The 15536-nt window shown below is 39.6% G+C and overlaps 2 protein-coding genes across 3 annotated transcripts in view; one reads left to right on the top strand and one right to left on the bottom strand.

Moving 5' to 3' along the window:
- iqgap2 (IQ motif containing GTPase activating protein 2) overlaps window positions 1–15536 on the bottom strand; it is a 40707-nt gene that overhangs the window by 7677 nt on the left and 17494 nt on the right. Inside the window, exons 7-27 of one of the 2 annotated variants that reach the window (XM_030737379.1) lie at window positions 13307–13420; window positions 13026–13204; window positions 11960–12047; window positions 11525–11688; window positions 10919–11006; window positions 10499–10662; window positions 10210–10370; window positions 8267–8391; window positions 6908–7071; window positions 3873–3963; window positions 3463–3468; window positions 3301–3375; window positions 3034–3176; window positions 2713–2883; window positions 2452–2535; window positions 2225–2296; window positions 2058–2127; window positions 1475–1683; window positions 1155–1307; window positions 569–732; window positions 211–435 (exon numbers count right to left, since the gene is read on the bottom strand). In XM_030737379.1, coding sequence (XP_030593239.1) covers window positions 211–435; window positions 569–732; window positions 1155–1307; window positions 1475–1683; window positions 2058–2127; window positions 2225–2296; window positions 2452–2535; window positions 2713–2883; window positions 3034–3176; window positions 3301–3375; window positions 3463–3468; window positions 3873–3963; window positions 6908–7071; window positions 8267–8391; window positions 10210–10370; window positions 10499–10662; window positions 10919–11006; window positions 11525–11688; window positions 11960–12047; window positions 13026–13204; window positions 13307–13420 — 2710 coding nt within the window. Of the gene's footprint in view, window positions 1–210; window positions 436–568; window positions 733–1154; window positions 1308–1474; window positions 1684–2057; window positions 2128–2224; window positions 2297–2451; window positions 2536–2712; window positions 2884–3033; window positions 3177–3300; window positions 3469–3872; window positions 3964–6907; window positions 7072–8266; window positions 8392–10209; window positions 10371–10498; window positions 10663–10918; window positions 11007–11524; window positions 11689–11959; window positions 12048–13025; window positions 13205–13306; window positions 13421–15536 lie in introns of both variants that reach the window. The other variant, XM_030737378.1, reaches the window with a different exon arrangement.
- Window positions 4894–6482, top strand: f2rl2 (coagulation factor II (thrombin) receptor-like 2). Its single transcript, XM_030737380.1, has 2 exons — window positions 4894–5108; window positions 5382–6482. Exons 1-2 carry the CDS (start codon window positions 5045–5047, stop codon window positions 6401–6403), a joined length of 1086 nt encoding a protein of 361 aa, XP_030593240.1. The 5' UTR covers window positions 4894–5044; the 3' UTR covers window positions 6404–6482.

Below are 15536 nucleotides of genomic sequence, written 5' to 3'. Positions count from 1 at the left end.
TTAAATGCTGGACATCAGAATTCAGTTATTACAGCACACCAATTCTGTTCAGACAGCTGAGATTTCAAATTAGTGATAAAAACAAATCTTAAATACTAAAAAAAAAAAAAAAAAAAAAAAAAAAAAAAAAAGCAACAAGTGTGGACACAACTGATAACACATAATAACTAACTATGCTGGCAGTATTTTCACTAATTTGACTGCCACTACCTGGCCTCTCCAGTAGCAGTTTCCAGCTGGTTGACCCAGGCTTTGTACACATCCACAGGGTTGGTGTTGATGCCCAAACTCTTGTCCTCGATGATGTCTTTGACGACTGGAGCCAACAGCTGCCTGAGGGTGTTGTGACCACGTGCGCCTCTGTTGAAGCTCACCACCATCTTGATGACTGTTGGATTACCTGTCACTATGTCTTGGATCTGGTCTACCTTAGAACTGAGATAAGAGAAGACGGTAAAGGATCTTACAGGCACTTATTTACTGTTAGTAGTATATTTGAGTAAAAAAAAGTGTAAACTGGGTACAGTGAACTTTAATGTACCATATTGTACAGAGCTGCAATACTCACTTGATTTCCTCTTCTAGAGCAGTCTTGAAGAGTTTGAGCAGCAGGTATTCCTCTCTCTGGTTAGAGGCATAGTTGTACAGTGTGAAGATGACGGTGTCCATAAACTTAGTGGACTTGTTTTGGGGCATCTGGAAGATCAGCTTAGCCAGGTAGGATGGATTGGTCTAAAGAAAATAGAAGAGAACCAGAGCATGGCATTATGTGACTAGAAATGGCACTGGACAAGTTCATTTAAAGCTGATGAGGTAGAGTAATGCTTCTTTTCCACTGACTTGGTGACAGTACCAAGTCAGTGAAAAAGGCAAGTTTAGTGCCTTCTAAGAACCAGCCCGTATTTCTGACTTTAGTACCAAATCCAGAAGTTTGGGTGACTTCTTCAGGAAGAAAAACATGGTGGATGAAATATGTGAACTGCATCCCTTTCACAGCCTCTGATGTCACTGGTTCCAACTGTGGGTCCAGCAATATGTTGATGCCCTGTTGGTGCCAGCTTTTTGGCCAGTCTTTTACAGTGGAAATGCTTGGACTGGTTCTAGATTAGGCAACAGGTCAGTGGTAAAGAAGTTAGACACCCATTTTTTAATACCTGTAGTAGGTAAAAGAGATGTTGGAAGGCCTCGAGCTTTCTTCTTTTGCCTTTACTTAGGCCTTTAATGCCAAGTCTGTCTCCTGCCATCGGGTCATCTTTACTCGCTTTATTTTTCTTGCTCTTCATTTTCTTATTATGGGACACAACATCCTTTTCAAGGAAAAAACAACCGTTAAATAGGAATCCAAATATGGCTAGATAAAGAATAAAGAAACTTTTTGAGGTTTTAGTCATTAGACCATCAGACTACAAATGATCTCAAGCATTTTACTGACTTTCCTTTTTTCTGGCACATATAAATTAAAGGGAGTGGTAACCTGCAGGGTGATCCTGTTCTTCACTAGCAGTCCAATCTTTATGTCCATTAGGTTCAAGTCTTTCTCCATCTGTTGATTGGAGCGAATCTTTGTGACTACTTCCTCCCTAAGTTGTGTCATTTCCTGCTCTTCCTGTAAATCCAGGGGGCTCTGCTCCAACAAGTGGACAAACTTGCGCACCACTGACAACGGAGGATCCTTGGCTCCAGCTGAGATTTGACACAAAATTAAGTCAACAAGAGATACAATCTGCAGATGTAAATACCACCCCACCCCCCACCCCCGCAATCACATATTGCATTTATATTATGGCTCATCAGTACAGACAAAAATCATATGACACAGTATTTTCAGCCTAAATATTTACATAAACACATACATCAGAATACTGAGCTATATTTTTATATTCACACTGAGTAAAGCTGGGGGGGGGGGGGGGGGGGGGGGGGGGTTAGCAGCTCAATACTACTGAAAAATGTGAGCAGTCACATGCGTCACAATCTTCTAAAACTAGCAAAACATGAATTTAATGTTGTGATGACTCAGCTCTAAATGAGTAAAAAAGATGCCTTTTTTGACTCACTTAGTGTTCTGTAGTCCTCTCTGGCTTTGTTGGCCTTTAGAAAAGCTTGGATTTTCACAATTTCTTTTTCCTAAACACAAAGACAAATCTGAGTCTTATGAAGCATGAAAACAAACAACACAAATCCAAAGACTGCACCTTGGTGATGCTGATGAAGTATTACTCACATGATCTTTGAAGTACTGTAGCCTCCGACTGTACTCACGTTTTGCTTTCCACATCTTTACAATAGATTGGATCTAAATAAATAAGAATTTACTTCTCAGGTGTTTGATAATGCAGCTATGTTACTGATGCTAGGTACAAGTTAACTGATAAGTGTTACAAATCCCAGTTAACATTCTCCTGTTTTAGTTCATCATTAATAAATATAAAAAAAATAAAATAAATTCACCTTGACAACAGAAGAAACATTTTTCTGAAGCAAATTCATCCTTTCTTTATACTCTTTCCTCTGTTTGTAACCTTTCCAGCAAGCCTGCAAAACAAAGGAAATTAAGACAACATATACATGCAACAGAATATTTGATATCAGTGTCACCACAGAGTAGTTAACACTGATTATTTATTTATTGCTGCAATAACTCTTCGATGTCAGTAAAGCTTATTATGTAACTGATCACTAAATACACTTCATAGTAGTGCCATAAACCACCTGCAGTTTGACAACATGTGGTTCTTGTTGATGTAGATACTCCATTCTCTGCGCATGCTTCTTCCTGACCAGGTAACCTCTGATTCTTGCCTGCAGCATGGTCACAAAGGACTCATTGGCCAGCCAAAGTTGTTCCCTGTTATACTCTGCAGTCACACAGCTGACAACATTCTGAGGAAAAAACCAAGTGAACCCCACAACAGTGTTTAGATGTAGTGCATTTATAAAACAAATCTCACTGAAACTGTTAATCTAAAAATAAAATTAACCCCATCACTGGGATGTTAAGTGTTACTAAAACTTGATAAAATGGAGCAGTACCTGGATTTCTTCTTTACTGAGATGGCCACTATTGTGCTCAAACTCTTCAGGCTCCTCCCATGTGCCCTCTCCAGTTTGCAGGTTATAGAAATAGTCATATCTGTCCTTGATGCAGTGTTTTACCCACACACTATCAGTGCTGCCTGGAAGAAAGCAGAAAGTGCTCCTTTAAACACAGTAAGGCTGATACCAACTCTCAACTTCTCACCAGATATTCATGAGTTTCTGGAACAGAAAGCATACTTGCATAGATGTAAATCCCGTTACCTTTAACAGCACCGTCTCTTTGTCTCTGCAAAAGTTCAGCTTGGTATGTGTCGGTACATTCAGGAAGAACTGCTCTCAGTCCTGCAGTGGGAGCCTGCAAAGCCTGCAGTGTATTCTGGGAGTCCCCCTCACCCACCATCCTGTTAATATAAGCTACTGCTCCAGCCACTATCAATCCAAAGCAAAAAGATTTATTTAGAAGTATTAAAATGAAAAAATAATGCAGGATGGCATAATAACAGGACCAGCATGCAAACTGCTCTGTACATAAAATCTACATAATATTGTAGTGTACAGAAGCATAATGTACAAAATAAAATATGTATTTTTTTACATGGAAAATATTTTATAACTAATTTAAATGTAACAACATGCAACAAAATTACTGTTATTTCAATGTCAAATCAGCTAGACAATGTCCACATCTGCCTCGGTAAAGCACACTTGTCATTTGTCAAGAGTATCTATAAGGCACTGAGGCAGTGCGGGAGCTCTGAATATTAATTTAAGGGTTCCAGCAATCTATAGGCCCATCACATGATAAGAATTAATCAGGCTTTAAGAAAACATACATGTGAGAGCCTCCTCTTCATCCTGGTTAGCGGTCAGTATGGCCTCTTGGATTTGGTCCCACCACAGCACTGCGGATTCATCACCGGAGCTCTACAATCAGGAAAAATAATAAAGAAATAAGATCATTTATCTTCATTACAGAATGAAGGCCAAACTAAAACTCAGTCACACAAGGCATTAGTACTAGCTTGATATTAATTTCTAAAATATTTAAAGCAATCTAAGTCAAAACAGTGTGCAAGACTGGAAAATGTTTTAGTTACAGTACATGTACAGTATGCAAATTCAAGCTCGGATTATGGAATTATTTAATAGAGATACTGATGACATAGTAAACTAGTGCTGCAACCATTTCCTAACCCACCACTTAAAACAATCACCTCAATCTCAAAGACAGACCCAGGCAGTGTAACGTCACAACAAGCTCACAGCATGTTTATTCAGCTTGATCGTTATGTTTGGTCTTAGGCTAATTTTAGACAACTTCAAAGGGTGTGAGGTGCACCCTCGTCCACAAGGCTATCAGGAAGGAAGCTGCTATTTACAACACAAACAACAAAAAACTGAAGCAGTCGATCACTAATGCCCTTCTTAATATCTGTTTCAGATGCTCCTCATATATTGAGAGTGTCAGGAGAGGTAATGCGTCATATTATAAAAGACGATTTCCTTTTTCTAGAGTGAGTGTGTGTGTAAACCAGAAAGATATCACTGAAGCAGAAGACAGGAAAAAGGAAAAATTATCCTGGGTAACCAACTTTGCTAAAATACCATCTTCAGCAACAGAATTCCATGACCTGGCTGACAAACACTAAGACACCATTTAGTGTTTGTCAGCCAGGTCATACTTTAATTAACCAAACTCCTTGGAAAATTAAACCTAACATAAACATTACTGTAAACAATTAAGTAGTTTCCCTCCCACCCCAATGAGTCAGAGGGCTGTGACTGACGCAGACAGAAGGGAATTCAGTTGTCAAGCCTGGGCAGGAAACACTTTCATATACACTGCTAGGAAGCTGGGGCTCACACCATTATCAGCTCTACTGTTGCACTGAAGAGATGCAAAACAGAAACGTTTTACCAGTGGAGAACTCCTGAAAAGAAGCAGAACTAAGAGGGCTGGAGCCAAATTAACTGGAAAATCCTGGAATATCAACTTAAGGGTGACATGGTCGACTTTGTGCCAGGACTGCTCATTTGTTTGATGGCAGTGCAGAGCAATCAGCATGAGGGTAAGTTTATTAAGATAAGACTTTACCAGAAGGAGAACTATGTTAATTTTTTAATTAAACAAAAAAATTCTTAAACATTTTTGAAAATGTCATTTTGATACATGCCAATTGAAAAAGTGCTTCTTTCCTAATACAGACTCACAAAACAGAAGGCTTTTTTTTTTTTTTTTTTTTTTTTAAACTTAAGAAAATTTTTTGAACACAAGGAAATAAAAAGATCTCTGCATGACAGTTGGTTCAAAGGTGTAAAAACTGTTTTTTTGCTCATTACAGGAAACAAAACTGGGACCGAATTTCAACCTGGACCAAGGACCTTTAAGGCGTCAGCATGTGAACTGAATTATACAGACTCATGTTTGCATGTGAAGCCAGAGGACCCAGTGAAAGCCTATATCACAGGGGTGCTCAGCACCTGGGTCATACCTTCGTCATACATCCTGTCTATGTTGGTGGGTATCCCCTCCAATGCCTACATTCTGGGCTTTCTCAGAGTCAGACTCAGAGCACGGTCCTTTTCCACTGTAGTTCTTCAGCTGAACCTGGCGCTGTCGGACCTGCTGCTCCTGCTTTCTCTTGCACTGCGTGCTCACTACCACTTCAATGGGAACAACTGGATATTTGGGGAAAACTCCTGCCGGCTAATTACAGCTTTGTTTTATGGCAACGTTTATTGTTCAGCTCAGACCATCGCATGCATCAGTCTAAAGAGCTACCTGGCTGTGGCCAAACCATTCTTATACAGGAGGCTTGCTACGACTACACTCACAGTGTGGACATGTTTGGTTATATGGTTCCTGTTTGGGGCTGCTGTTGTGCCTGAGCTGCTTGTCAGGCAGAGTTACAACATCACCCAGCTGGGGATCACAACATGTCATGATTTACTTCCCCTAGAGGAAAAATCCCATTCCCCTCTGGTGTCATATAGGTTGATGCTTATTTGTCTGGGCTTTATAATGCCCTTCCTCTTTTGTATCTATGCCCATATGGCTGTGATTTACCATCTAGGACAAAGTGCTTGTGACTGGAGGCCATTTATCAGGGTCAGCACTCTGGTTTTCATCATCTTTTTGATGTGCTTCTTGCCCAGCGGCGTCCTGCATATGGCCCACTACATCCGCCTGCTTTCCAGCGGGGACGATGGTCTGTATGGATACTTTAGAGTAGCCGTGTGTCTCTGCTGTTTCCACAGTTGTCTCGATCCCTTCCTGTGTATGCTTATTTCCAGGACTGCAGCTTCAGAACTACAATTTATTTCTCTTCGTGAGATATCTGAGAGACCAGCAGTTATGACGTGACTCTGGATGTACATACAAAAAATTGTGGAATTAACAGGGTCAACATTAGGGTTTATCTACGTTACGTCCAAAGCAACATTTCAGACCCAGAAACTTTTAATGTGGTCACAGAGTGTTGTTTGTTTCCATGTATAATAAAACTACAGTCTATTTGTGTCCTGTTTTGTTCTTTTCATTAAAATTAGATAAACATTCACACCTAAGGGGTAATTCACAATCACCAGTTAACCTATCCACACTAACTGCATGTCTTCGGACTGTAGGAGGAAACCGGAATAGCCGGAGAAAGCCCACAAAAAACACAGGAAGAACATGCAAACTCCACACAGAAAGACCCCAGCCAGATGGTGGATTCAAACCATGCTGCCGACAAAGTTACGTCACGTGGTTTAAAATAACAATTCATTCAGCTGTAAAGATATTTCCATATTTGCAATATCTAGATGTGGATGGTGCAAGCACATTTTTTCTACTCAAATTCTGAATAAAGAAATGTCCATTTACCTGGCAGAGATGCTGTTTGGTATTTTGTAGGACATCATGGTAGTGTCTGGCTGTGGCTGGGTTCACCCCTGTCAACTTGGCTGTAGAGAGGAGCAGAGCTGTAAGCGTCTGCTTGTGATCTCCTGAGTTAAGTGCCTCATTGATCTCAGCTATGGCTATGATACCTGTAGTTGGAGGACACACACACAAAAAAAAAAGAAAAAACAAGAGCACAGATTGTGTTTCATTTACGTGAGTAAATTCTTAGTGTAGTGGCCAAAATAAACCTCTTTCATTTGTTTTATAGCTGAAGAGCAACTTAGAGGTTGAATTTTTACCAAATGTATACTTAATATTTCTTAGAATTTTTTTTATTTGAAAAGGTAATTTGAGAAATTTAGTATTTTGAGCACTTTCACTACTAAGCTTTAGGCAGCCATGTGCGCCTGTGTAGTAGTAGGTCATATTGAGTCTGAATTTAGAAATATGGTAAAATATTTAGTTTAAGCACATTGTTTGATTTTTAAAAAATACAATTGAGATTGGATGTAATATCTTAGCCCTGACTCTGTGACACACTGTGACAACCGATATGGTTCTTTCAGCAGACAAAAGCACTTTAGTTAAGCAATCACCAGCAGCTTCAGGTTTTGGTGCAGGCATAAGTAATGATCACACATCTGTCTGAAGTGGACATGTCTATGAGCGTCCACAAAAGTTATCTCTGTCCACGCAAAACATGTCATCTTATGTTACACAACACAAAATGACTAATCCCAGTTAATCCTTGTGGATTAGTTATTGTTGCAACAAGTATCAGTACCCCTGCCTTTATTAAACAGCCAGTTCTAGATTTGTTATTTCCCCAATATGTCCTTGTAAACTTTACAGTACTGTTATGTAACACAATGTTAACTATCAAACCAAGAAACCTGCCCAGGTCTCCACTTGATCTCCTCACATCACAAATATGTTTCTTGCTGATGGGCTTTATTTAACTTAATGCTTTTATGCTGCTGGTCTCTCAGACACCTATCAGGGTCATAAATATAAACTTGGGTCATTAATATGCTTATTACTATGTTTTTGACCTAATGGTTCTTAAACTGTTGTTCCTGCTCTGTTGTATCATCATGAGCAAGTCGTGTTATTTAGTTTGGGCATTTAAGCCTAAATAGATTTCCTATCAATCTGATTCAATTACATTTTATTTCTATAACACCAGTTCAAAACAGCTGTCCCTATGTGCTATATATTACAAGGTCAATGAACTCTTTGGGGTCTCCAAACTGCATCACAAACTGATTAGTTGCACAAGACAAAACACTTCCTACTGTATAACATGTAAACCAGAACCGGAAACCTGCAAGACGTTCTTACGTTCATGCTCTTCTTGGACCTGAACGTTCACTGTGTCGATGCATTTCTGAACATCATTCCAGGTGAGAAACTCTTGGCCCGTGGAAAGTGCCTCAGCTCGCTCTTTGATAAGCATGTCAGCATACCTGAAGAAAAGAGTCAAAGAGATTTGAGAAGTTTTAGTACCGTATTTTTCGGGCTATAAGGCACACTTAGAATCCTTAAATTTTCTCAAAAATCGGCAGTGCGCCTTATAATCCGGTGCACCTTATGTATGAATTCTTGTTGTGCTTACTGACCTTGAACCAATTTTATGTGGTACACTGCACTCAAAAATCTTTCAAAATGTTTTAGTGGTACTTTGTTAAGGGACGGTTAACAAATATGGACATTTTCCAGAACGTACAAAGCGTACAACAGGGGGGAGGGGGGTAACATAGTTGAGCGCTGCCGTCTGACCGCCGATGGCTGAGGCATCCACACCACAGCACCATTGCGTGGTCTGCAGCGATATGGCCTCAGGTCTGGCAGATCAGTTCAAAGGCCTCATTGAATTCTCTATAACAGCCCATCATCGATTCACAAAATGACTCTACTGACGATATTAGACGCAAAAAAGCTGTGAGTGCGGCGCAGCAGGTGTGGAAAGCAGCCAAAGCCGCCGGAGATAAATTCAACAATTAGTGGAAGCATTGTTCAAAAAATGTAAAGTGTACACAGTAAACTGCAGAAAACTATGATGGATTTTATTCTACATGTTCCTGGCCTATTTTCATCTATGCTGGCCCGTATATTTGTGCGTAATCTGGTGATCGGCGGCCGGCACTGTTGCCAGCTTCTGTGCAACAAAACTGGCTGTTGGCGGTCTCAAAAATCACTACAAGTAGCTTAAAGGGTGAATCAAGGTCCGGGGGTGTGTGTGTTGTCCCCCTCGGTGCCAAAGAGAGGGCCGGGCGATGCCACAGTGTATGAAGGGACGCAGTACGAGCGCTGTATGTACACAAAACACGGTGACAGCGGAGTTTTCAGGTTTCCGGTGTCAAAAAGTGATTTCCTTTTTTTTTTTTTTTTTTTTTTTTTAATGTTTTTTCTTTGCTTATATGGGTAAATATACTGGTGCACAGGATCTGTGAAGGGCTTCTATACAAAATGAAGAAATGACTTGTTTTTACCCACATTAATAAAGAATATATTGTAGCATCTGTTAAGATGTTGAAGAAGATGCGAGAGATTGCCAGTTTCCCTTTTATTAACAATTAAATGGTTGCTGTGTGCAGCAACCAAAACAAAACAGTAACAACAATGAGACTGACTCGGATAATGAGAGGGAACCCGGCATGCTTGATGTCAAAATCGCCCAACTGTTCAAATGAGGATTTGTGGAAGATGATTTAAAATGGTGTGTATTTTTCTGTATTTGTTACAACTGAACAATATTCTCAGTTATTTTGAACGAGTTGAATAAAGTTCAACTTATCTGACGCTTTTGTTTCGTTCTACATATGTTTTATCATGCACCTTATAACCCGGTGCGCCTTATGTATGAAAATAGACCCATTCATTGATAGTGCGTCTTATAATGCGGTGCGCCTTATGGTCCGCAAAATACGGTACATCAAATGAAATGAAAAGAATTTGTTTGGATGTGCAAATACATTATTCCTATAACTTATTTAACTGAAATTAATTTTTAAAAACAAAAACTGATATTACAGCAACAACAAAATATTAATTGGTAGAATCCAACCAAAATTAATCAGCCTATCACAATTTATAGTAACATATGTGTTGTCTGAGAGTCATTAATACTTTTACAAATCATAATGCAGAAAAAGATATTTGGGTTCATTTAGAAACGATGCCCTCACATAGTTTACACAGCATAGCACCTCTTAAGCCAAACTTCTTTTTTTTGCTCCTTCAGTGACACCTGTGGTTCCTCATCTATCCTGCAGCCATCTTACCTGTTAAGGTTGTCTTGGTCTATGTTGGTAAAGCCCAGGGGAGAGTCAGTTAGTTGCTCAATCACAGCTTGAGGATCTTTGGTGTCCAGCACTTCATTCAGCACTGCTACAGCTGACAGCATCTCTACAGCTACACTCAGCTCCTCATGGCTCAGTCCAGACTGATAAACATAAAACACTGGATCAAAAAAAATTGATGACTGCAGTATATATCTAGCACTAACCTTATCTACACCTGGTAAGGATATTTGTATCAACATCCATGCCCGAAGTCTGAAACATGGCTCACCCGTCCCCCTTGTAGCTGCAAACTGAAAAGCTCAGCCTGGTAGAGGTTGGCAGCAGTTTGGTACACAATTGGCAGCTGTGCCTCAGGGTTGATCAGCTCCTCCACCGTTTCCAAAGCATTGCCGAGGCGAATGGCTGTATTGATTCTTGCAACTGCTTCAAGTTCTGATAAAGAAAATTACAACAGAAAGTCAGGTTTTTCATGATAATATGGACAATTTCCCAAATGAATAAAAATTTAAAAAATTAATAAAATATTTTTCCCCAGCTTATACATTATGTGTTGAATGACCTTTGAGAACCCATATTAAATAATGATTCATGCAATGTACTTGACTGATTAGACTTTGCATATTTTGTGAAAAAAAAGCTTGATTTTGAACTCATCAGTAAACATCTGTAAGTTACAAAAGCCACTTACTTCGTTTCTCTGCCTCAGCAAAGTCATTGCAAGAGCTGACAACTCGTTGAATCTCTTCCTTGTCCAGTATTAGGACCCTCCCACCATCCTGAAGCACAAAAATTAGAATACACTAGAAAGATACCAATAAGCCCTCCATCATTATTCAGTATGCTTTTATGTAAGGCCACAGAGAGAAAAGTGGCTGAGGATATGCGTTTGAACTTATACTGTACTGAGCTATTTTTCTTTGCATTCTTTACTTGATTAGTTTTTTTGTTTTTCTTCAGCCTGAAGATATAATTAGATATTTTATGTGAAAGCAGAAAACCAGCAATATCTGAATTCCTACAAACTATGGTTATCTAGAAATATACACGTAGATTTACACATGCTCCTCATACACTACCAGCCAACACTTCTTTAAACAAGTTCACCTGCCTACACAGTCACACTGTTTGTACTGAGGACTGTAAACAGTCAACACAGTAGTTTCAAAGTATGTCACGTCGAGCATGTAAGTGTTGCTCTTTTTTTAATCCATATAGTAACAGATTATTTACTATATATCAACAGCTGGAAATAAATCCAACAAAAACTGAGCAAAGAAGCTCTGACTCAGTGTACCTTAGATTTATGCTGGCAGTAGCTGGTAAACTGTTCCAGGTACCAGCGGCCGTTTGACTCCTGAACACCGATCAAAGCCAGAGCTTCCAGCCGAAGCGCAGCCAGCAGAGCAGCTTTATCCTGGCTCGACACAGCTTGATTCACCTGCCTTATTGCTGCCTGAACTGAAAACAGGCAAAAGACAAACAAACATCAGTGAGCAATACAGCAGATACTTTTTAAGTCTTCAAGAAAAGGACTAAACTTAAGGTTAACTTAATGTTTCTTTTTTTTATTATTAACTGTGTAAATATGCTGCATAATCTCATTTTACAAATGTTTAGTATTAATATGCATAAAGTACTAGATCGGTTTTCCTGCAAAAAGGAATGAATTTGTGGCACATGACAGTATTTTGTGACAATGAATGTAAAGCAAACACAGGGAAGCTCTTACTGTTGACCAAATCAATGCACGTCTGGATTTCCTGTTGAGTCAGCAGCTCCTCATAAACATCTCTTTCTTCAGCAGCAACTGAGGACCACTAACAAAGAAAATATATTCATATTATATTATTAGGGAAAGAACACTGTATTTTGAGCCTGTTGTATTGACTAGCTCTCATTTTCATTTACATTAGCGTGGTGATATAAATGAGAATGGGAGGTTAAAAAAAAAGCACAGTTACTGTTTACACAGTATTTGTAAAGAGAATGGGAGGCGAGATGCCGGATGGCATGGAGGGTTAGGTAAATACAGCTTACACTGCAGTCACTGGAATGTGCTTGCAAAGCCTGGGGAGTAAGTCAGTGCAGACAACCCTTTCAGATGGCAGTGCAGCTCCCTACAGTTATTATAGTTGTCACACACATATCAAATTCCTGCATTCTTTAAATTCTTTTTGAAAACATCATACATGATTCCATTTCATACATTTGTAACAACATTCAGACCAACAATGAATGTTTAAAATCTGTTGGTGGTCGAAACATGCACACGCTCTCAGCCACAGAAAACACCTCAACCTCTGCAGAAGTTAGATGCAACTTAATCATTTGCTGCCCATGGTTTAACTTAAGTTAATATGAAACTGGGGGGAGAACAGTTTTAACAAGGTTAAAACTGAACATGTTGTGGCTCCAGTTGCGTTGTGGGTTTTTTTTTCTCTTTTTCCTTAAATTTTTATTATATATATATATATATATATATATATATATATATATATATATATATATATATATATATATATATATATATATATATATATATATATATATATATATATATATATATATATATATCTCCTCAGTGTATACTGGTAAGAAATCAGAAATGCCTAATCTCAGCCTCTGAGTCATTTGTGTATTACATGCAATTTAAAAAAAAAAATTTTTATGACATAGCAATCTAGTCTATTTTAGCATGCAGCAATAGTTTAAAACTTCCAAGTACAGCTGGAACTGCAGCCAAGATGCTAAACAAGAAAGCAACAGCTCCAAGAAGTGTTTGTAAGTGTTCTCACCCTCCCTGAGGACTGATCCCGCTTACGAGCCTTGGACTGGCTCAGTGTGTCCTGGTAGTCTTGGGCCAGAGCTTCCTGTGTGTTCCTCAGCATTGCATTAGGATTGTTCAGGGCTCCCATTGTGACAGATGCTTGACCTCTATCAACCGCTTCATTGATGGCAATCACAGCAGCATGCACTAAAGAAACAATGTGCATTGAGTTGAAGCATTGGATGCCAACTCTGTTAACTTCATTTAGAAACAACTGAGGGGTTCAGGTTAAAAGATCACTGGACTCACAGGCAGCTTCATCCACTGAGAGCTCATTGGCCAGGATACCTCCAATTTTACTGAAAGCTGGCATCTGTATGCCATACTTGTCCAGTTCACTCCTCATATTACTGATCTCTTCCTCTGGAAGACACATATATTATTGAAATGGGAAACAGCAGTTACACAGTACAGCAAAATAAAAGCCAACAAATAAATTTAAGAAGTATCAATCTTAAATGTAGGCATCAACACACTGGCGATGACTGTTAAAAATGCTCATATACAAAATATTTGAGTCACCAAAACCCTCAAATAAATATTTCATTAACTTTCAGAAAGCTATTAGTTAAAAATAAGTTGCTATTAGAACAACATTTAACAAGAAGAACAGCTCTCTCATACCAAAGGAGAGGAAGATTAAGTCACAGATGAGGACAGAACCTCCATGTTTCTCTTACAACACCATGACAGATGTATAAGACCTACTGTATTGGCACACTGTGAGGTGCACTCAAAAAGTTCCTGAGGCTTAACCCATTTAAAAAAAAAAAAAAAAAATTTTTAAACTATCAGTTTCCTCCTAAAGCTTATCGTCTCGCTTATCTTTCTCGTCATGTGGAATTCCCTTTATTGTCCCATTGTGTGGAAGATCATCATACTGATGAGAGCCAGCTCTCTGGTAATGAACCAGCGGTCTTAAGTTGTCAAGACCATAGTTTTCAAGCCCAGGGGCATCACATCAAGTCAAGAGTGCTACCAGGAGCATGCTTTCATTTTTCATTAACACTGTGTTGTGTACAGTGAACCTGTTCCCCTGGATGAAAACACAGACTTCTGCTGTAACACAAGGAGCATTTGTGAAGACATTCATTAGAAACTGCCTGAACCGTGCAGCATGCCATCATGTGAGGGCAAACAGCGCATTCTCCAACATGAAAATCAAATTGAAGGTTTGCCATCTTGGAGACAGCAGTTCAAAGTGATGCAAGAACAAAAACTACAAAAGGAGCAATTTAAAAACAGTAGCTGCACAAAAAACAATCCAAGAACCCATGAGAAAATGATCATGAAGGAGAAGTTGGTTAAAAATGAAAATCAGATAAGGTTTAGGTTTTTTTTTTACTTATTTTAAATTTATGGGGCAAGATTTAAAACATTCTGATCACTCCTTGTTTTGTATATACACACAAAAACTATGTTGCCAAAAGTATTAGCTGGTCTGCCTTCACATGCATATGAACTTGAGTGGCATCCCATTCTTAATCCATAGGGTTTAATATGATGTCGGCCCACCCTTTGGAGCTGTAACATCTTCAACTCTTCTGGCTTTCCACAAGGTTTAGGAGTGTGTTTGTGGGAATTTTTGACCATTCTTCCAGAAGCGCATTTGTGAGGTCAGTCACAGATGCTGGATGAGAAGGCCTGGCTTGCAGTCTCCTCTCTAACTCATCCCAAAGGTCAGGACTCTGTGCAGGCCACTCAAGTTCGTCCACAACAACCGCACTCATCCATGTCTTTATGGTCCTTGCTTTGTGCACTGATGCACAGTCATGTTGGAACAGGAAGGGGCCATCCCCAAACTGTTCCCACAAAGTTGGGAGCATCAAATTGTCCAAAATGTCTTGGTACACTGAAGCATTAAGAGTTCCTTTCACTGGAACTAAGCGGCCGAGCCCAACTCCTGAAAAACAACCCCACACCATAATCCCCCATCCACCAAACTTTACACTTGGCACAATGCAGTCAGACATGCACCGTTCTCCTGGCAACCACCAAACCCAGACTCATCCATCGGATTGCCAGATGGAGAAGTATGATTGGTCACTCCAGAAATCACATCTTCACTGCTCTACAGTCCAGTGGCGGTGTGCTTTACACCACTACATCTGATGCTTTGCATCGCCTGGTGATATAAGGCCTGGATGCAGCTGCTGAGTCATGAAAACCCATTCCATGAAGCTCTCTATGCACTGTTCTTGAGCTAATCTGAAGGCCACATGAAGTCTGGAGGTCTGTAGTGATTGACTCTGCAGAAAGTTGATGAACTCTGCACACTACCCGCCTCAGCTTCCACTGACACCACTCTGTCATTTCAGTGGCCTACCGCTTTGTGGTTGAATTGCTGTCATTCCCAATTGCATCAACTTAGTTATAATACCACAAACAGTTGACTGTGGAGTATTTAGTAGAGATGAAATTTCACAACTGGACTTGGTGCACAGGTGGCATCCATCCATGGTACCACGCTACTGAACTC

The sequence above is a fragment of the Archocentrus centrarchus genome, chromosome 9 (genome assembly GCF_007364275.1).
Source record: "Archocentrus centrarchus isolate MPI-CPG fArcCen1 chromosome 9, fArcCen1, whole genome shotgun sequence".
Lineage (NCBI taxonomy): Eukaryota > Metazoa > Chordata > Actinopteri > Cichliformes > Cichlidae > Archocentrus > Archocentrus centrarchus.
The sequence above is the reverse complement of the archived record's forward strand: the minus strand, read 5'-3'. Positions and strand labels throughout refer to the sequence as shown.